General features: G+C 33.3%; 1 protein-coding gene across 8 annotated transcripts in view; it reads right to left on the bottom strand.

The window, feature by feature from the left end:
- LOC109537130 (homeobox protein cut) overlaps positions 1–19843 on the bottom strand; it is a 105873-nt gene that overhangs the window by 48987 nt on the left and 37043 nt on the right. For all 8 annotated transcript variants that reach the window (XM_019903720.2, XM_019903721.2, XM_019903723.2 and 5 more), the window contains exon 2: positions 9952–10095. In XM_019903720.2, the coding sequence (XP_019759279.2) occupies positions 9952–10095 (144 nt within the window). The remainder of the gene's footprint in view (positions 1–9951; positions 10096–19843) is intronic.

Raw genomic sequence — 19843 nt, 5'->3', positions numbered from 1 at the left:
TTTCTACATCGAAAAATAGATATAATTAGACTTACAATTACAAATCACAAATTAGTCTTGCCCTCACTCTACGTACAAATATGGACCAATAACTAAAAAAATATCGATAGATTTGCACCAATATTGCCAAAAACTCCGATAACCTCTGCAACATTTAAATCAGTATTTTTTCTAACACATATTGTGATAAGGCACATATATCGACACTAATTCAATGTGGTAAGAATTAATCAATCGATGGCTGGTACTGAGCGAGCCAAACACTAATCACCGAACACTAATGAAGATAAAACGTTGCAATTAACGGTCGGGTTTTTGAGCCACTCGGTACCAATTGGATCAAAAGGTTATTGCGTAAAGAGTTCGATTTTGTTCTTGCGATAAAAATTGAAATAAATTTTTGTAATTGGCATTAAATAACAACTAATTGATAGGCGGCTTTGTCATAGCAGATCGTGTTTTCTGGCTAATTGGTTAATAGAACTACGATAGCTGATTTAGTGCTGAATTTATCTATATCTCGAGGGGGTTATTTGATTTGAAAAACCCATTTCTACGCTCCTCAGGTAAATCACAGTTGAAAAAAGCTCTTTCTACATAATTGCGCCAAACACTTTTATATAAAATACGCATTATTCTTAATGACCCGGTAACACATCAGTGGCAAAAGTGAGTTTTCGTAATTCGTCAATTATTTATCTGGAGAGCGATTAAAAATCTGCAAAACACATTTTGCAATTTACAAATAATCTAGTCGGAATTTAGCTAACTAAACTCATTATCGATTAGATACAGTTAGTTATTCGGCACCGAAAATACTGGCCCTAAGTGTTGTTTTCGCCGCACATTTAAAGTATTTGCGCAAAAAATAAACACGTCGACACTTTAGCGGGTGTCTTTGTGAAAACTGTCTGACAGTCAATTCACTCATTTATTTAGGTGAAAAAACTATACAGCGACGCCATCATTTCCTGTTAAAGTCAATTGTTATTGCGGAATATTCAATTATTTCATGGTTGTGTGACTTTCAGGGCTCTTTCAGGCTTAGCAAAATGGCTACCGGCCATCACTAACTGGTGACATGCTGATAATTTAAAGTTGGAAAATTAACCATGAATTTACAAAGTCCAATAGATATAAATCGGGTAAGCGTGCCGGCCTATATCGAGTAATAAACGCAGCAGACGCGACCCCTTTTCTTCGTAGGGGGAAGATTTTAATGTTTTTAGATAAAGTCCAAAGTAGCAATTTTGCTTTTCAATTTTCAACTGTTAATCTAAGGCTTAATATTGGACTTATATCGCAGTTCGAATTTTCTTTTGATCGCGCAGAATGAAACCCAATAAATGTGGCATTAAAACTGACGTAAAAGGAAACCGATCTGAAAAGTTTTTTGTATGGTAGTCGTGCTACTTTCGATAAACCGATTAACGGGATCTGATCCCCTTTAAGAAGTGTCTGAGGAGATTTTACAACGTCTTCAATGGTATTATATTGGGATTTTAGTCGCTGTTTTTGAGAAAATCCCGATGAAAATGAAAATTAAATTGATAAATAAGGTGATAGGAAAATGCGTGATTTTTTTGAGCATCTATGGTCTGAATCGCGAATATTTTATTGTTACCAATTGAAATTCGGCTTTATCTCTTGATGCAAGTCTACAAGCTATTCAGCTTTTCCAGGGTTTTATTTTTGAGCATTTTCCTCTTTTCGTGTTTCATTTCTGGCAAAGAAATCCTCCGGTTGTGGATGTGTGTGCATACCTGCATGCATGCACTGTCTGCATTGTCCAATTTCCATGTAGGGCTGATAAGAAAAATCGATATTCACGTGCAAATAATGCAGAATATTGTTGCTACTGCAGCTATAAGTAACCATAAAAAATCAATTGCGGCAGATAAGAATTTATGTATTTGTAGAACAACATGTGCAATTGCGGAAAATCAAGAATTTTTCACTGACATTTGGAAAGCTGCAAAAAATACAAATTATGTGGGCTTTTATTGAATTTTTCACCATGTAGAAACTCAATTGTGTTTTATAAGACGTGTAATTTTCAATACGCTACCTGCTCTAGATTGGAAGTTAAGCATTTGAATTAAATCAGTTAAAGTTGGCAAAAATATTGACTTTTTGGCCAACATTAAAAAAGTCGCCAAACAACCAAATTCACCTACATTTTTGTATTTTTTTGGCAGTTTCAGATCTAAATCTAATTTGTAACTCGTTAAACTTTCAAGTTTTTATTTCCTCCAAATTTGAAGCGCTATGCATTTTGCAATTGCGGAAAATACATTTTTGGCCAATATTGAAAAGTTTTCGAAAACTTCAAATTAACGTTTTGTTCAATTTTTTACACTTTACAGCTTTCAAGCTGTAAAGTGTAAAGCTGAAAAGATTCAAGCTTTCTCTATAGTTCGCAACATTTTATAATCGTCAAGTGCTTTATGTTGTAAGTTAGTTGTTTTTAAGGTGCAATTGCGGAAAATCGTTCATTTTGGCCTTGGACCTTGAAAATTCTTCTTTAGAGCTTGTGAAACTTTGAAGGTTTTCTTTCCTCTTCATTAGAAGCTATGCATTTTAAGAAACAAGCTTGAAGTTGCGGACAATCAATTAACACTTTGAAAAATTTGCAAAAACTTACGAACTTGTTTGTAGTTTGTTCTATAAGTGATAAAGTTTTCATGTGCAAGTTGCTCTAGAGCAACACAGAGAAAAATCTTTGAATACTTAGCCAACATTCGCAAAATTGTAAAAAATCAAAATTTTAAGTGTTTTTTTTTTAATTTTCACCATTTATGGAGTCGAGTATCTTTTATAACTAGGAAACTTTTCAAGGAGTTAGGGCATTTAGGTTTAGAGTTATACATGTTTGAAACAGACAGTGAGGTTGTTAAAAATCATTCATCATTTTTTGGCCAACATTGACAAAGTTTCCAAAGATGCGAAATCTATGTGATTTCCTCATTGCTTCAAGTATCTTTTCAACCTCCTGCAATTTTTATGATCTGACTTGCTCTAAATTACAGGAATGCATTTTAATAAAATAGGTTGCAGTTGTAGGAAATCGTAAATTTTTTGGCCAGCATTAAAAAAGTTGCGAAACATCCTAATTCTCAACTACTTTCCTAAAATTTTTACCATTTACGCATTTACGCATAAAGGTTTCAAGTTGTAACTTACTCTGGATTGCAAGCTAAGAATTTTTAAAACAGAATACCAAGTTGCCCAAAATTTTTCACTTTTTTAAGTACATTCTGTTCTAGATTGAAAGATACACATTTTTAAAGCAGAGAGTGCCGAAAATCATTCAATTTTTGGCCATTAAACACAAAGTTGTAAAAAATCCGAATTCCCCAATATCTTCAAATTTTCAAGATTCCTTTGTAGCTTCTGAAACATTTTCTACAATATTGCTTCAGTCAAGTCCAGAAAATGTATGGTTATGTCAGTCAAATGGTGATGGTCAGCCATCAGAAGATAATACACAAAAATGAAGAACATCAAAAATATACTGAACTAAAAACAAAAAATTAAAAATTATTACGTTTTGTAAGTCGATGACTGTTAGTTATCGGTTTTGTGCTCCGCTCTACTATCTGATTTTCCGTTGTGTTGCGATTTTCACGGAGTTTTTCACGTCCCTGCAAGTTTTTAATGAAAGAAACGTTGTGAGTCGATCCGAATGCATACATTATGCGCTTTTACAGAAAAGGCCCTTTCGCTCTCTATGTTGTTTCTTCTTTTTGTATGTCTGAAGAGGAGGAGTGCAAATAATTTGATAATTTTTAATTACTCCGGTTTCTCGGTTCGGATAAGCCATCAGGCAAATCAGCCGTGCATTTCTGCAGATAAACAACGAAATTCAGAAGACGGCGTCTATTTTTGAATATAGCACAAAGAAAACAGATGCTATCCGATTTTTATCTGTTAACGATTGCATTTGAAATGCTTTTTAATAGATTTTTCCGAAGTATTTATGAGGCGATCGCTCAATAAATTTGTCTATTTCCACTGTTAATGTGACATTTTACAGCAGTTTCTAAATTGATATAATTCGGATAAAGGGGGAGCGAAAATAACGCGTTTCGTTTTATTTTTTCAAATGAGGTGCTAGGGAAACTAAAATACCTTTTTATTTTTACACCGATCCACTTATATTTGTTTTTCTGGCTTTTTACTATTTTTAAAGTGTCGTAAAAACCTCTCCAAACATCGGACCTTCAATCTTGGTCTTTGAATTTTTACTCACTGATGACACTTATTACAGCTTTAATGGATGTTATGGCCTATAAACTCCTGTTTGATTACTCGCGTTCTTGACAAATACCTTAATGGTGTCTTTATTTTCGTTTCTATTCGAAATGGAGCACTTTGCTTTAGTACAGCGACTAATTTTTCGATTGAAAAAACAACATGGAGAGTTGGCCTTTAAGCGCAAAACATAAAGGCACCAACCAACCCTGTGGACATCTCTGAAGCACTAAAAGGGGGCCCAATCATTCGCAAAGAGAGCAGACCGATTCAACCCTTTATAAATATCTGAACTTGGGGAAAGCGTCGTGTTCTGTGTACTGATATTTTGCCTTAATTTTTAATTGGTAATTTGAGTGTCTAGAAGTTTCTTGTTTCGGCTCATACAATTGCTGAGTTTTCGGAAAATTTTCAATTTTATAAACGAAGTCTTTCTAAGAAAGTACCTAAGCTGAGAAGTTGTGTGTGGATTTTCGTTGGTTTAAGGCTTCAAATGATAAATAAGTTTTGATCAATGCTGAAGATTTTCTGCTGTGGTTAAAGTGTTTGAAAGTGTTCGAAAAGTCAGATTCTGGATTACGTTTTAGTGTAGACCAGAAATAAATTTCAATTGGAAGGGTTTTTATAAAAGAAAAATAAGAGTAAGGCGTTAAGGGAACACGTAGATTCTAATCATTTCACGAAAGGGAATTTAAACCACAAAAACATAAATGTTATATACCTAAGCAGGAACGCTAAAAAAATCAAACGGGTTAATTCAATTTGCAACTGGGAGGTGAAAGATGTAATGAAACACAAAATCAAGAGAACAGTTCATATAAATCTGCTTCTTCAAACGCTTCATTTGTTGCAATTCGAAATTCTATTTGGTTTTTCCAATCTAACTCTTCAGGTTTTTGCCTCAAATTTTGAACGTACACAGTGACATGTAATGTGCATTGATTAACAGTGTCTTTTACTTTATTTACGGTAAATGGGAAATTTGTGGCACCGTTCTAGTGGTAGCAAATTCAGATTAATTATTGTGCAACTAACTCGAAAACGGTGGCAGACATCAAAAAAATGCTAAAGGTAAGAAAGGTTGTAAATTGAATCAAAAATATCAGATAATGTTATTAGGCTTCAGTGGCGCAGCAGAAGAAAGTCAAGGATGGTGAATAATACATGACCTCTAAAAATATCATCCTGAAATTCATTTTGCTGTTTGAGTTCCGAGTAGCTTGTTCACATTACTGATCATATTTTGTGCACCCTGTGTGTTAGATACAGCAGAAAACCATTTTTAGATAGCGTGGAGCCTAAACTAATAAAAAGGTGCTCTTGTTTGACATCGATAAAATCAACCATTTTCCAGCAAACGTCAATTATTTGAATCAATTGATCCTTTCTGAAGTCGAAAAAATGTTGATAATTTTACTGTTGTGGGTTCAACTTGAGACTCCTTTTAGTCTAACACATTTTATGCCAGCAGTGCTTTTTATTTGATCGTAATAAAACAACCTTTCAAGTAACCTCAGAGAAAAAATCCAATGGATTTAGGTCGGGAAACGTCGTATCCCAAAGAAATTTGTACAGTTGGCCACCGAGAATTTGGTCCTTCGAGCCGGATAAAATTTTAAAATTTATAACTGCATTTTCCTTAGATATTCAAAATACATAGCGAAAGTCGTTTGCAACGGCAAAATATCCGTGCCTCTAACCCTCCACTTCCGTACATTATAAAACAAAGTAAAATTGAAGGGGTATTAGAAATTTGATACTAATATGGGAGAAAGGAATATAATACATATATTTTCGCTATACGTCTAAACCTGTATGTTTGGGTCGTTATTTTAGGGTTAATGTCATTATTTTAGGGTGAAGTGGGGGTTTTTAATGAAGGTTGAAGTCCTTTAAATGTCATTAATAACATTTTAAGGATCATTTTGGGTGATTAATATTATTTTCGGACGGTGTAATAGGGGTTGGCTCTCGAGATGAAAAATGAATAAGTTTAGTAGGTACTTTAATGTTAGTTGCATCGGTACTGCAAGTTGAGTGAGATTATTCTTGAATCTGTGCAATAAATTTTTAACAGAAGTTAACACACGGGTGATAAATTGCAATTTTTCAGCACAAAAGCTTGAAACTAAACCTCTAACTGGAGGTGTGCAGTTTCAATGCAAATTCATATGCGACGAGACGGCTTGTGTTTATGCATTATTGCCCTGTTTCCAAAGCCTCATTGAAATCATTTTAAATCTGCTCCAGACATGCAAATTCCGGCTCGGCTATTAAAGCTAACAAATCGACTTTTCGACTAATCTAAAGTATTCGAATAAATAAGGCATTCGCGTACGCGTTACACGTCGCATCGAAACACAAGCCCTTTTACTTCATAATTTATAACAAACCGAAAGTATTTTGCCTATCCGCTTCGAATATTTGCCCCTATCTTGCGGAAAATCGCTCGTACTAAATTATTCGAAATATAGTGCAAGTTTATAATATCCTCGCATGCAATACCGAATAAAACCCAAGCGAAAATAAATAAAATGGCTCGGATTTAAGAATGTTTGGAATCGCCAGAGTCGAATACCAGCTATTGCATTTATGGCTGTTTTAAATTCTATTTAAACTTGGTAACTATTATTATTTAATTTTTTACTTTATAGTGTTTCGGTGTCGCATTGTTGCACTACTGGGCAAACGCTGATAAGTTTCGAATGAAAATGTTTCAGTAAATTATTCACACTAACCCGACGATAAACCACAATTCCAAACGTTTTTAGCCAATTATCGTCCCTAATCAATTGGCTGAAGGCATTGAACTTCGATAGCTGGGTCTTATCGCTCAATTTTTCTCACTTTGTAAAGGAAGCGGATATTTCGAATCAGCTATCGAAAGCTGAACGTTCTAGGGGAGTTTATCGGCTTTTTTTTCTAATAAAACTTACAACAATTTCAAACAGTTGCCATTCTCTCTGTTTAACTTAACAACTTCGGACTGAACGATTTCAACCAAACCACAATTGCGGGTTTTTTTCATAAATTTGTCGATGTCCGTGCTGATTAGTCCCATTCTGACTTGTATTTTCCCACATTTAGTATCTGATTAATTTCTAATGTGTTCAAACTGATCGAATTTATGAGGGCTAATCACGTGATAATTTCCAATTCCGTTGACCCTCCAGGTACCTGATACAATCAATTACCGATAAAAACTTCTGTTTTTTTTTCATATCCTGCTCAGTCACGTGATTCTGAACAGTAAATTTAAATCGACGAATAAAGCGAAATGGACGGATTATTGTTTTACAACTCAAAGTTTCCCGTTCGATTGATTGTCGAATTTGACCGGAAATTGTTTAAAAACTGCATCCTCAGAGGTGTTTGCTGGCAAGTTTACACTGGATACTTTTCTCAGGCGTTCGAGCAAGATCTCTGTAGACACAAGCCACTGGTGATGGCGAAACGTAGAGAAGTTCTTTTCCACGACGAACAGAAAGCCTGAAAACCTCACTAGTTTCGAGCAACTACATTTTTTGATGTGCGCAAAATGAAAGTTTTCCAAGCAATTCAAAATATCACAATAAAAAGTGCTGCCTGCGTTCGAAGATTTCAAAAAATGTATAAGTAAGTATATTTTAGTCTTATTTATTATCGATATTTATTGCGTAAACTGCTTCATGCAACATGCACTTTAAAGGATACAAGTTTCCACCGATGGTTTATAGATTTGTCACAGCTCTCTGATTAATTTTTAAAAACAATGTAATTTGAAATTGTAAAGTAGGTAGAATTTTAGACGACATAGAACTAAATGTATTGCAAAATGTGATTTTGTAATTTTGTTATTAACTTTTCCTTTGCAAAAAGGTTTWAAGCACAAAATCAACTAKGTAGCTAATTAGTCTTGATAAAATTGGTGAAAAACTGGAAAAGCACCCAAAAAACTCACCAGTTTCAAGCAAGAACCGCAAAATTTTGTTTTGCTACAAAAAGTGTTATGTAAAATTTCAAGTTCGAGAATAATTCAAATAAAGCCGWGCAATCGAAGATTTATCTAAAGCATTTTTGAACMAGRAAATGACGTTAATTAATGAGAAATATTGAAAACATTGAAARCAGCATTTAAAATTTTCATYTAAGTATAATTTAGGAGAAAAAACCTGCAGATGAATCGCAAGCACGACTAGGAAATCTTTTATTGTTCTGAGGCGAAGTTGCACCTTTAATTCCTGCAATGACTGCACATAAAAAGTTTTACATTATTATAAAATGATATTATAAAAAACAAATTATATTTAAAAACATATGGAAACGTATATGTACATACTGCACAAAATAAATAAAAAAATCGCATATTAAAGAAAATAAACACTTTTATGCACGATTTATTGTAAACTCAAATTATATTAGGTTTGGATTAGTATTTGAAAATGACGGTTTTTTAATACGATAAATATATCGTAATGTAGTTGCGGTTATTAAAGATGCAAACCGATTTAAAGAAAATGTACTGAAAATGACAAAAATTTATATTTTCACATTATTGAGTTACTAATCGATTTTCAAAAGACGGATTACATTTTTTTGGCGGATTTCACCACAGCTGTTTGAAATTATTGTAAAAAATAAATGTGTTTATGACTCCTTGATAGTAGAAATTTCAGATAAAATAATACTCAAATATGTGGTATAAAACGTGATTTTTTATTTTTTTATTGAGCATTTCTTTGCTTTTGCTAATTAAATAATAATACATATCGCAAATTGGATTTTGCTTAAAACAGCTTACAAAATCTTGCAAAAAATCTTATTCCATTTCTAAAACAGTTGCAATTCTATGTACAGGATCTAATCATATATTTATTCCCCATCTGTATACAGGGCAGAAAATAATAATAAAGTTACAGTTAAAATTACAGTCAGTTCATAGTAGCAGGACTAACTTTCGAGAGAAAATTAAATTTTAAGATGAAAATATAATTTAAACATATATTAAAAAGGTTTACTTTTTTAGATACAGGGTGGCAAAAAAGTTAAGTATTAGTGCCATTTAGGTTTTGCCACCTTGTATCTCAAAAACTAAGTTTTGAAACAAGGTTAGAAAGTTTGGGGATTCGATCAAAAAGATCAAAAGATAATTTTTTTTTTGGGTGGACGATTGGCAAAAATATTTCCTGCAATCGTAGAATACACGCTAAATTACCCATTTAAATCGATTGGGTTTTTCGCGTATCAAGCTAMTGCTAATTTCTCAAAAAAAAAAAATTWACCGGCCGCTAACAGTTTGTTATTTATTCGCATTTGCCCTGTTCATTTTTATACGTCTAAAGTTCGATTCCCATTTGATTATTTTTGATTTGCGTGTTGCGCGCTCCCCTTTTATGGCCTTGCTTTTGTCTTTCGATACGTCCCGATGCCGTTTAATGCCTTTTGACAACAATATTCAATATAAGTTGTTAGATTCGATGTGAAAGAGAGAAAAAAAATGGATTTCGTGCTGGAATATGGGCATTTAGCCTCGTTTGTTTCGAATCAAAGCACGACAAATACGATGGGGTGGATTTGTGATAGAAATATGATTATCGTGACGAAGGGCGAAACCCATCATTATTTGCTCGAAATAGTCAAGGTTGTGTTTTTGGTTTGTTGATGGTGTAAAACATTGATTTGAGCATTCAGCGGATAAGACAAAAATACGGGACTTACTTCTTTGTCTTTGGTAGCGATTTCGGACTCAAAGCTTTGCCTGTCCATGTTCGAGGTGTCTTTGTTTTCGCAATTGGTCTTGCCATTGCTGCCAGACAATTGTTCCTTTAAAGTTGTCACTTCTTTTTCCGCCAATGTTGCCCTCTGGAAATGGAAAAAATCACATTAAATTTAACATGACAAAGCGCGGGAGCTGCTGTAATCAATAATTTTATTTAGGGAGCATAGAAATCGGCGGTTTTTTTAATCGTCTACATCTAAATCCCCAAAGTTTGATTAGAAATCGTATAAATCACGTGCAGACTGGGACTATACGAATACGGATATTGGAATATATGTGTGGGGCGTCGCGATATTAAACATTTTTTTATATATGACGCCAGCAAGCGGTGATATTTTGAATATTTGCCATTTAAACTGGTTTATCGCTCTTTTTCCAAAGGAGTTTTGCCAAACTCATGCAAGAACTAAGTGGGATCTGGGTGTTAAATTAACGAACCTTGTGATTAGCCGAAAATGAGAGACGGATATCCTTTTGGCATTCAGACCCCACTAACAACCCAATCATTTTCAGGGTATTTTATTTTCTCCCTTAAAAACAAATTAATTCACAGCCAAACAAAGATCCGAACCCGATTTAAATGGAAATGGAGCCACAACACATATTATTATTATTCGAAAAAGTATTAAATGACAAGCTCTAGATGAAAGCCAACATGCAAATGATTGACTGAAAAACAAAAGACATTCGAGGGGCCCTTGTTATGGAAAAACAAAAGAAAGGGTCGCACAGTAAGTCTGTGTGTATGTCAATCACTCCTACGCGACGCTGCACAACCGACTTGACCAAAGTTTCCGGTATTTTAGATGCTGCTGCTTTTATGGCCAACTTTCGTTCTTTGGTTTCCACTACCCGAATAAAAAAACCGCCCATTCTTCCTAATGGACAATTTCTTAATTGAAAAGTCCCTTCAAACAATTGAAGACGGCGTCGATTGCTCGCACGCTTTGTGCCAAAAACAGCGCCAATTTTGATCGAGGGTATTGTGATTTGCTTCCGGTGTTGGAAAAATAGAGGGGTTTGGTTTCAACTGGTAATTTTAGTGGGCGGGAATCTGTTGGACTTTGGCATCGAGTTTTCACTTAATGGTCCCTGTCCAGTAAACATTCATAAAAAATTAGCAGCAAAGTTGCAGGAAAACTGTAGTCATTCCAAGAACGACGCGAGTTTTTCAGGTGAAACTCATCAGTTTAACTGAGGAGGCACTTTTATTGTGAGGGTAAATTTAGAAGCTTTATTAAAAAATACTAGGTACTAAAAGCCAAGCAAGCAGAAAAGATTTCTGATAATTTTTAGGCACGTTTCGAATATAAGTAGTCCAAAAATTAATAATATTGGCCTAAAGCAAGCTTTATTTTAAAAACCTTTAATTTTCAATCTGGACTAAATAGGGAAAGTTTGATGAGAATAGTTGGGAATTGGTATTTTTTGCGTTTGCGAGGGGGAAACTTTGTGAATGCTGACCAAAAAACTAACAACTTCCTAAAATTGCAGCCGCTTTTGTTGAAAGTTGAAAATTTAACGAACTAAAAAAGAGACAATCTCAGAAAAATTTAATTTTTGACAATTTTGCAAATGTTGCCCCAAAAATCAATGAATTTCTGCGTTCTGAACTTCACATTCTGTTTCAAAAATGCATATCTTTCAATCTAGATCGATTTGCAACATGAAAACTTTACAAGTTATAGAAGAAACTTGACTTTGAAAATGGTAAAAATTTCAAGAACTTATTTATTTTATTGAATTGATTTAACTACAACTGAAACCTTTTTTACAAAAATGCATACTCGTCATTTCGAGCAAGTGGACACTTGACAATTTCACCAACTAAAATACACACTTGAACCTTTAATGGTAAGGAAATTAAGAAAATCACAGAAAATTTGCATTTTTGGCAACTTTACGAATGCTGGCCAACAATGAACGATTTTCCGTAACTTCACGTTCGGTTTCCAAAATGGATAACATCCAATCTAGACCATACTGCAGCTTCAAAACTTTACGAGTTATAGAAGAAACTTGACCTCGTAAATCGTGAAACTTTGCAGAAAATTGGCGAAAATTCGGATTTTGTTGTGTTGAATAATGGCCATAAACATTACGATTTTCTGAAACTGCAACCTCTTTGATCAAAATGAATAACTTTGAATGTTAAAAAAGTGGCGACTTGAAAATTTTACAAGCTATAGAATAGAGTTGAAGCCGTAAAGTGTGAAAATGTCAAGAACATCATCAATAATCGGATTTTTTAACAACTTTGCGAATAAATGCCGAAAAATGTATAACTTTGCGCATCTGCACCTTTATTTTTTTAAATGTTCAACTTTCAATCTAGAGCAATTCCGAACTATTTACGAGTTATAGAAGATACTGAAATCCGTAGATGGTAAAAGTTTTATGAAAATAGTTGAGGATTTATATTTTTGACAACTTTTTGATTTGTAGCCAAAAAATGAACCATTTTTCGGTTGCCTTTTTGCAACTGCAACATTTATTTTATAAAACTGCATCACTTCTAATCTAGAAAAGTGGGAATTTTATATTTTCACAGGATGTGAGAAATATCTCAAATAGTTTGTATTTTTGGCAACTTTATGGGCCAAAAAGTGAATGACTTTCCGCAACTTTACGTTGTGTTTTAAAAATTCAAAACTGCCAACTTTAAGGAAATTACAACTTCAAAACATTATCACTTATAAAAAACACATGAGCCTGTAAATGATGAAAATCACTAAAACTTTGAATTTTTGGCAATTTTGCGAATGTTGCTCAAATATGAATGACTTTGGGCATCTAGTTCAAGTATCAAGTTGAAAATATCACACGTTATAACAAAGACTTGCATCTCTCTCTTCATGATGAGAATTTCAATAAAATCTCATGGTTTTTGCATTTTTTATACGTTGCGAATGTTGGTTAAGTATGAATTTCTTTGGGCAACTGCGTGCTTGGCTAAAAAAATGCATATCTTCTAATGTAGCAGAAGGGGCACGCTGAAAATTGCACACGGTATAAAAGAGACTTGAGTCACTACATGGTGAAAAACTCAATAAAATATCATAGTTTTTGCATTTTTAACAATTTTTCGAATGTTGGTCAAATATGAACGATTTTGCGCAACTGCACGCCTTGCGTAAAAAATCCGTAACTTCTAAGCTAGAGAAAGTAGCAGGTAATCTCGAATCGCTAAATGGTAAAAAGTGGAACACATTTTCACTGAATTTGTATTTTTGGCAAGTTTTCGCGAATATTGGCCAAATATGAACGATTTACCGCAAGTTGGTGAAATTGACTTGAGATGAAGTGAACTTAACTTTGAGTCACGCGGTAAATTAAATACCAATAACTTTTTTTCACAAAAGCCGCAAAAGTGGGAATAAAACACGTGTATGATGCAAAAACATCAGCAATTTACACCAATATTTCAAGCCTTTAAACTGCTGGAAACATTATAAATATAATTGACCCTCAATTGTTGTTTAAATAATTAATACATCCAGTTCATAAAGCTGGACTTTACATTTAAACATTGCCCGTACTTAAAGGATTAGCGAATGTTAAGTAACAAAGAAAACAACTGAACTTTAATGCAAGACGGAAGTTGCACAAGCTTCATAATTAAGTACAGCACAATTACAATGCAAAATAACAGAGAGATGAAAAGAAACAAACACAAGATATCAACTGTAAAACTAGTAGTTGACGCAAGTTATTCGTAAGGGTAAAAATCCCGTGAATATCACCCCATTGTTCTTAAGGGTGCTTTCTGACACCCCAATGTGCGCTTTAATGGATCTATAAAACCGAAGATATATAATCCCGATATGACATATCGCCAAATTTGCATATTGACCATGAGAAAGAGTCATGCCATCAAATTTCCTCCCCAATACAACGGTAAATGAGTAGCTTCATCTCGCTTTCGCCTATAGAAAAGCCGAGACCGCAATAGGCGTTTTTATTGATGCGAAGCCACTGATCAAGGGGATGATAATTTTGCCCTTATATTGGGTTACTATTGGCTATTGTATACATTTTTTTCTTTCGCATCTACCACTTTGATTGTATAGGGTGAGTCATGGAACTGGTTTTATTGGTTAATGTAAAAAAATAGGAGGGTTGATAATATGCATATTGGCTCGGAGGTATTGCCGATAGATTCGTTATAACACGGTATGAATATTTGAATTTTAAATTTAAAATTCAGTTTAAATTTTTTAAAATTTCAAATTAGCTTTTTGGAAATTTTTCGTAGAAGAACGTACCATTTCTATTCGCTGATTTTGCTGATATGTTTCCGTTTTTCATTTTCAACATCAGCAAATTTAAACAAAGAGAAAATATGTATTTTAATCAGATGTGAAACCCAATGGACGATCTTGGCTAAATACACAGTATTTCGAACAATTTTCTAGCTGTTTTTTTTTAACACGAATATCGCCGGGAAGTCTAAAGAGTTACACCAAAACAGCTAAAAAGTGATTTACAACATGCCATGAGTTCAGATATTAAATATTCCATCTATGCAAACCAGCAACTGACTTGTATCTCTCACACCCCAAAATCTAAATCACCCCTTGGTGACTTGATATAACTCGTGGGCTCATTTCATATACCCCATACGAAAGTAAGTCTATAAATCACTATCAAATATTCAAATCTCACTTTGTATTGCCTTTTGTCTTATATAAGGGCGGTTTTTTTGCCTCGCATTATTGGCCCGAAATTATATCGGATATATAAGGGATGCAAGAAAAATACCCCGTTTAGATTCTTATACGTTATAGAAATACATTGATGACAGCATTAACATTGTGATATTTCGACAAGGTTTTTATAACCGCCAAATGACTTAATCATCTCATAGTATTCAAGTAAGTACAAGTTTCACAAGACCCAAATTTCGCATATAAAAATTCAAATAAAACATAAATAATAGTTCCAAAAATCATGTTTTTTGAGATATTGGTATATAAGTTATGCATTTTTCAAAGTGAACGTGAAGATGATTGTGTTTTTCAAATATTCAGAAAGTTACCAAAAACGCAAATTCTCTGTAATTTTTTCACATTCTCATTATTTAAATATTCAAGTCTGCTGCGTGGTTTGTAAAATTTCCAAACTGTCTTCTATTGGTCGTAAAGTTTTCAAATTTTGTGTTGCGCCAGATTAGAAGTTAAACATTTTTTAAATMGAGCGTGCTTTTTTCCAAATTATTAWTTTTTTYCTATATTCGGAATGTTGTTAAAAATACAAATTCGYGGAAATTTTATTGAWATTTTTACCGTTTACSGAGTCGAGTGTCTTCTAKAGCTCRTAAAGTTTTCATACTGTCTATTGTTTTCTGTTGAAAATTAATTAATTTTTGAGTTATATTCGCTAAGTTGCTAAAAATCCAACTTCTCAGATATCTTTTTGAAATTTTTACCATTTATGAAGTAAAGTGTCTTTTATAGCTTGTAAAGTTTTAAAACTGACTGTTGTTCTATGTTGAAATGGATCCATTTTAAAACAAAGCGTACATTTGCCTAAAATTATTCATTTTTTGGCCTTCAATCACAGTTTCTAAAAACACATATTTCGAGATTGATCTTGAAATTTTTACTATTGAACTAAATATCGTCTATAGATCGTAAAATTTTCAAGTTGTTTATTACTCCATATTGAAAATTATGCATTTTTAAACAGCCCATGGAGTTGCGGAAAATCATTCTTTTTGAACCTATGTTTTTAGCAAATTTGCAAAAAATCTTAGCTAGATATCTTTCTGAAATTCAAGTGTTTTCTATATCTTGTAAAGTTTTCAAGTTGCCATTTGCTCCAGATTGGAAGTTCTTTTCGAAACAGATAATAAAAAATTTAAAATATTACAAACAAGCTCTGAAAAATATTAATGCAATTACAGCTTTATTTGTTAATATATTTTTTTTTTTTTTTAATTCACTGAAGATTGAAATTGTCAGTTTTAGACACTCGTAAGGTTATGCTGATAGAATATCTATCTACAATTTGCCTTTTAGAGGCATTTACAGGAAATATTAAACATTACCTAAAACTTAAATAAGAAAATATTTCAGATTCAAGCGCAAAAAATGAAACTGGAATGAACATGTGTTGTATAATTGCATATACCTTCATTTTTTATTGATATTATAACAATGCTGTCTCAAATTACTTTGATATTTACTTTAATTGTTTTATTTCTGGTTTTAGCTGAACATTACATTTTTAATCATTTGTTCCCACGCGCTGTTTCAAATCTGTCCGCCTGTAGACTAAATAAATGATTAAAAAGGCAACTGATAGCGACACACTAATTAATCAGTAAAAAAAGACATTGCCAGTATGTCTGAAGCGCGAATGAAGAAACCGAGCATCTGAATTGAAACGTTTAAGAATTTTTCATTAGGCCAATTGTATTACTTTTTTGTGATTGTTTCAATGTATCACGATCTATGAAGGAAACCAACTAATAACTCACCCCGGAATCCGAAATCTCGGATTCGAATAATGGTTAATTTGATCAAATTAGTTAGCGGGACTAAGGGGGTAGACTAGGGCGAATGGGAGGTGAAAGAAGCGAGCAGAGGTCGAAGGAAAATCTAATAATAAACTAGCAGGTATTTGAAGTTGCAATTAACGAAGTGGCTTGGAATATTTCAATATCACGCATTCCTGAAACTTATTGAAGTTGCCGGCAATATTTTTGATAATGCGATATTAATTTTCTTTTAGTCAATGTTTATTTTGGAGGACCGTGGCAAATTCTTCATTATCCTGCCCTGATGGCTAGCGAAAGACGCGAATCTACATCGAAATTTAATTTCACTACAGAAGGATACTTTCAAGATTTATCACCCAAACTCCTTGATCTAACCTTGTTTACTATTCAGGCAGCGATCAAAACAACCGAGTGACTATAGTAGAAATATGTCCAACCTATAGAAAATATTATCAAATAATAGAGCAATAAGGACAGTTGAATTGCTGCGTCCAAACGAACTAATCATTTCAACAATGAGCAACTGTGTCGCTTAAATTGTGAACCAATTATAAATAAAACGAGTGTACTTGTTAATTCTGAATGCTGATCAACAGGAATTGGTACTTCCGATAAGACACATCTGCTATACAATGTAGTTCGGATTGATATTTATGTATGCATTATGCGATACACACGGGGAAGAAAGGAATTGGAAGAAATGAATATAATTTTTTTGAAATTATGCAGAATGAAACACTGAATAAGGTTTTAATTTAAGTCCCGGAGCAAGCAAAAGCTTTTTAAACTTACTTGAGTAAAATTTTTATTAGAACAATCCAATTTTTCTGAATCAGCAACCATGCTTTAATTTAAGGCAACTTTACTTTAATGTCACTCGAAACATTCTTGTAAACAATGAAACCGGATTTCGCAGCCATTGGCTAAAACTGGTGTTTAGTGCGTATTTGAAGAAGTTATTGGGGTAAAAAGCAGACAATGGCTACAGGTATGTTTAAGCATTTTTATGGCAGCAAACGACTCCAAAATTTGTTACTGGCTTTTCTTTCAACAAAAAGGCAGAAATTAAGACAGGGGCTTAAGCAAATGTCTGATAAAATACATGGCTGCAAAAATTAACGCAAAACCATTCGAAAAGTGTTCTAAAATCGGTGAAAAACACATGTGGGAGTGGAACCAAATTTGTACAGCAGTCGCAATTTGGAACATATTTGACAGATTATTGGATTATGCTATTGAAAAATTACTCTTTGAAACTGAATTATTTTCTCTAACGCATTTGACGTTTCATCAGTAAAATTTGCCTTCTTTTGTCAGTTTGGTTTGCAATTTCACTTCAGTCGTTGATTCACAAATTATTTTTTTCTTCTTTAATCTCTTGTGATTTAATATATTTTTTTTAACACTAAATTTTGCACATTTTTTCATTCGAAAATAAGTCGGGCCATTTTCAATAAATTCAATGTAATCAAAGTTAAATTACTTCTTTTAGCACTTAAAGAGAAAATCTAGGGTTCTAATTGGAGTTGAATGAGATGCAAAAATCCCTAGAGATCTCAATGTGAAAAATCTCCAAATCAGTGAGAGATATCGACTTCAACTAAGTACACATTTTTTAAATAAGAAATATCGGAGAATGAGAAATTGCTAACAAAAAAACGATATTTTAAAACCCTCGAAAAATCGGATGTTTTAAATGTTGCAACAACAACTGCTGATCTAATCAATGCATCGTCGTGCTTCTTTTTGAAAATGAAGCTTAGGCAATCAGGAATCTTGGGAAATATTTAATAAGGCCATAAAAATTCCGAAATTCGGATATATGCCTGATTTATATACCTTTAAATGACTTTATTTAATGTATTTCCAAGATTCCCGATTACTTAAGCTTCATTTAAAAAAAAATAACGACGATTCATCGATTAGGTTTAAACTGATTTGATTTTAAGACAAGAAAAACCCAAATGTACCTTAAAAAACTGCAAGCTAAATAACAGCAAATTTTAATTGCTCGATCTGGAAAACACCTCAAAAGTAATTTTTTTCGTCCTAAATGCCCGCAAAACTAACCAGGTTCAAGTGATGGTCATTTGGTGTTGTTTTGAACATTGTCTGTTGTATTTTTTGCAAAATGCCTCTGTAACGTACATTTTATTTTAATGGCCACATTCATTCACATACAAAATTTTGTTGGTGTCGCCTACAATAATACAAATATAAATATCATACATTAAATTTGAAATTGTTGAAACGTAGGAACGTTTTTGAGAAACTCAAACGATTATCTGAATATTTGCTCAATTATATGGCAGTGTTTTCAAATAAAAAAAAACTAAGTAAATCACCGAGCATAAACGAGAAAAAATTAACTTGCAATAATAAAAAAGGAAACTTAGACAACGTAAATGTTTAACACGCATCAGAAACTCTACTCAAAAGTTTCCCATTTCCATTCCATTGGTTGAATCAAGGCAATTTTTCCCTTCCTTCGGAATATATAGGTGAACGGGTGATATTCAACACGAAGCGTTGTATTTTAATAACATTGAATTACCGGTCGCATTACTTGATAAGAACTCGATCGGCTTTGCACAAAATCCGCTTACCGAGAAACAAATTTTATCAATCGTACTTATTGCTACTTTGTAGGTGAATGTAATACGAGCGTATGTATGTGATTATTAGATTGTTTTCATGAACGCAAAAACGGTTTTTCCTAGAAGATTAGAACTATTCAGATTGACTATTTGACACGATCCGTGGATCGTGTGACTGAGTACTGAGTTTCAATCCATAAAAATCAATTGAAAGTCCGTGATTTTAATGCGTCTGAATCGTTCGCATTCCAAAATACAGTCGATAATTACAAAAGGCTGAAAAAAGCAACATTAACTTACGCCAACATGCCACGGTGACACGGTGACAAGGTCTGTTTAGATTCCAATTTCTTATTGTCACCAGAAGGCCATGTGGTATATTTTAAAACCCGTAATGTTATTGTTGGAATCCGAAGGAAACCCAAAGCCAAATAGAAATTTGTGTAGTAGCAACTCAATAATTTCGGTTGTCAGTCGAATGTAAAGCTAAAAAAAGAGTGATTGATTTCCAACATTGAAATTTCCAAAAGTTAATGAGTCAATTAGGATAAGTTTGTGTGGCCAAACGTTCGAATATTCTGTTATGCGTTTAAGCGATCGTTCATCCCGAATGGCCGTTCATCATCAATAGGCCCAATGCTAATGAATATTCCATTTTAAAACTACCTACCTCCATATGGGCCGATCAGTCAAGATTTATCCGAAATAGAATCTGCGCTTATTGAAAAAACC

The sequence above is a fragment of the Dendroctonus ponderosae genome, unplaced genomic scaffold (genome assembly GCF_020466585.1).
Source record: "Dendroctonus ponderosae isolate FM_Combo_2020 unplaced genomic scaffold, Dpon_F_20191213v2 Dpon_F_20191213_4, whole genome shotgun sequence".
NCBI classification, from domain to species: Eukaryota; Metazoa; Arthropoda; class Insecta; order Coleoptera; family Curculionidae; genus Dendroctonus; species Dendroctonus ponderosae.
Note: the sequence above shows the minus strand (reverse complement) of the source record. Positions and strands in the feature narration are given on the sequence as shown.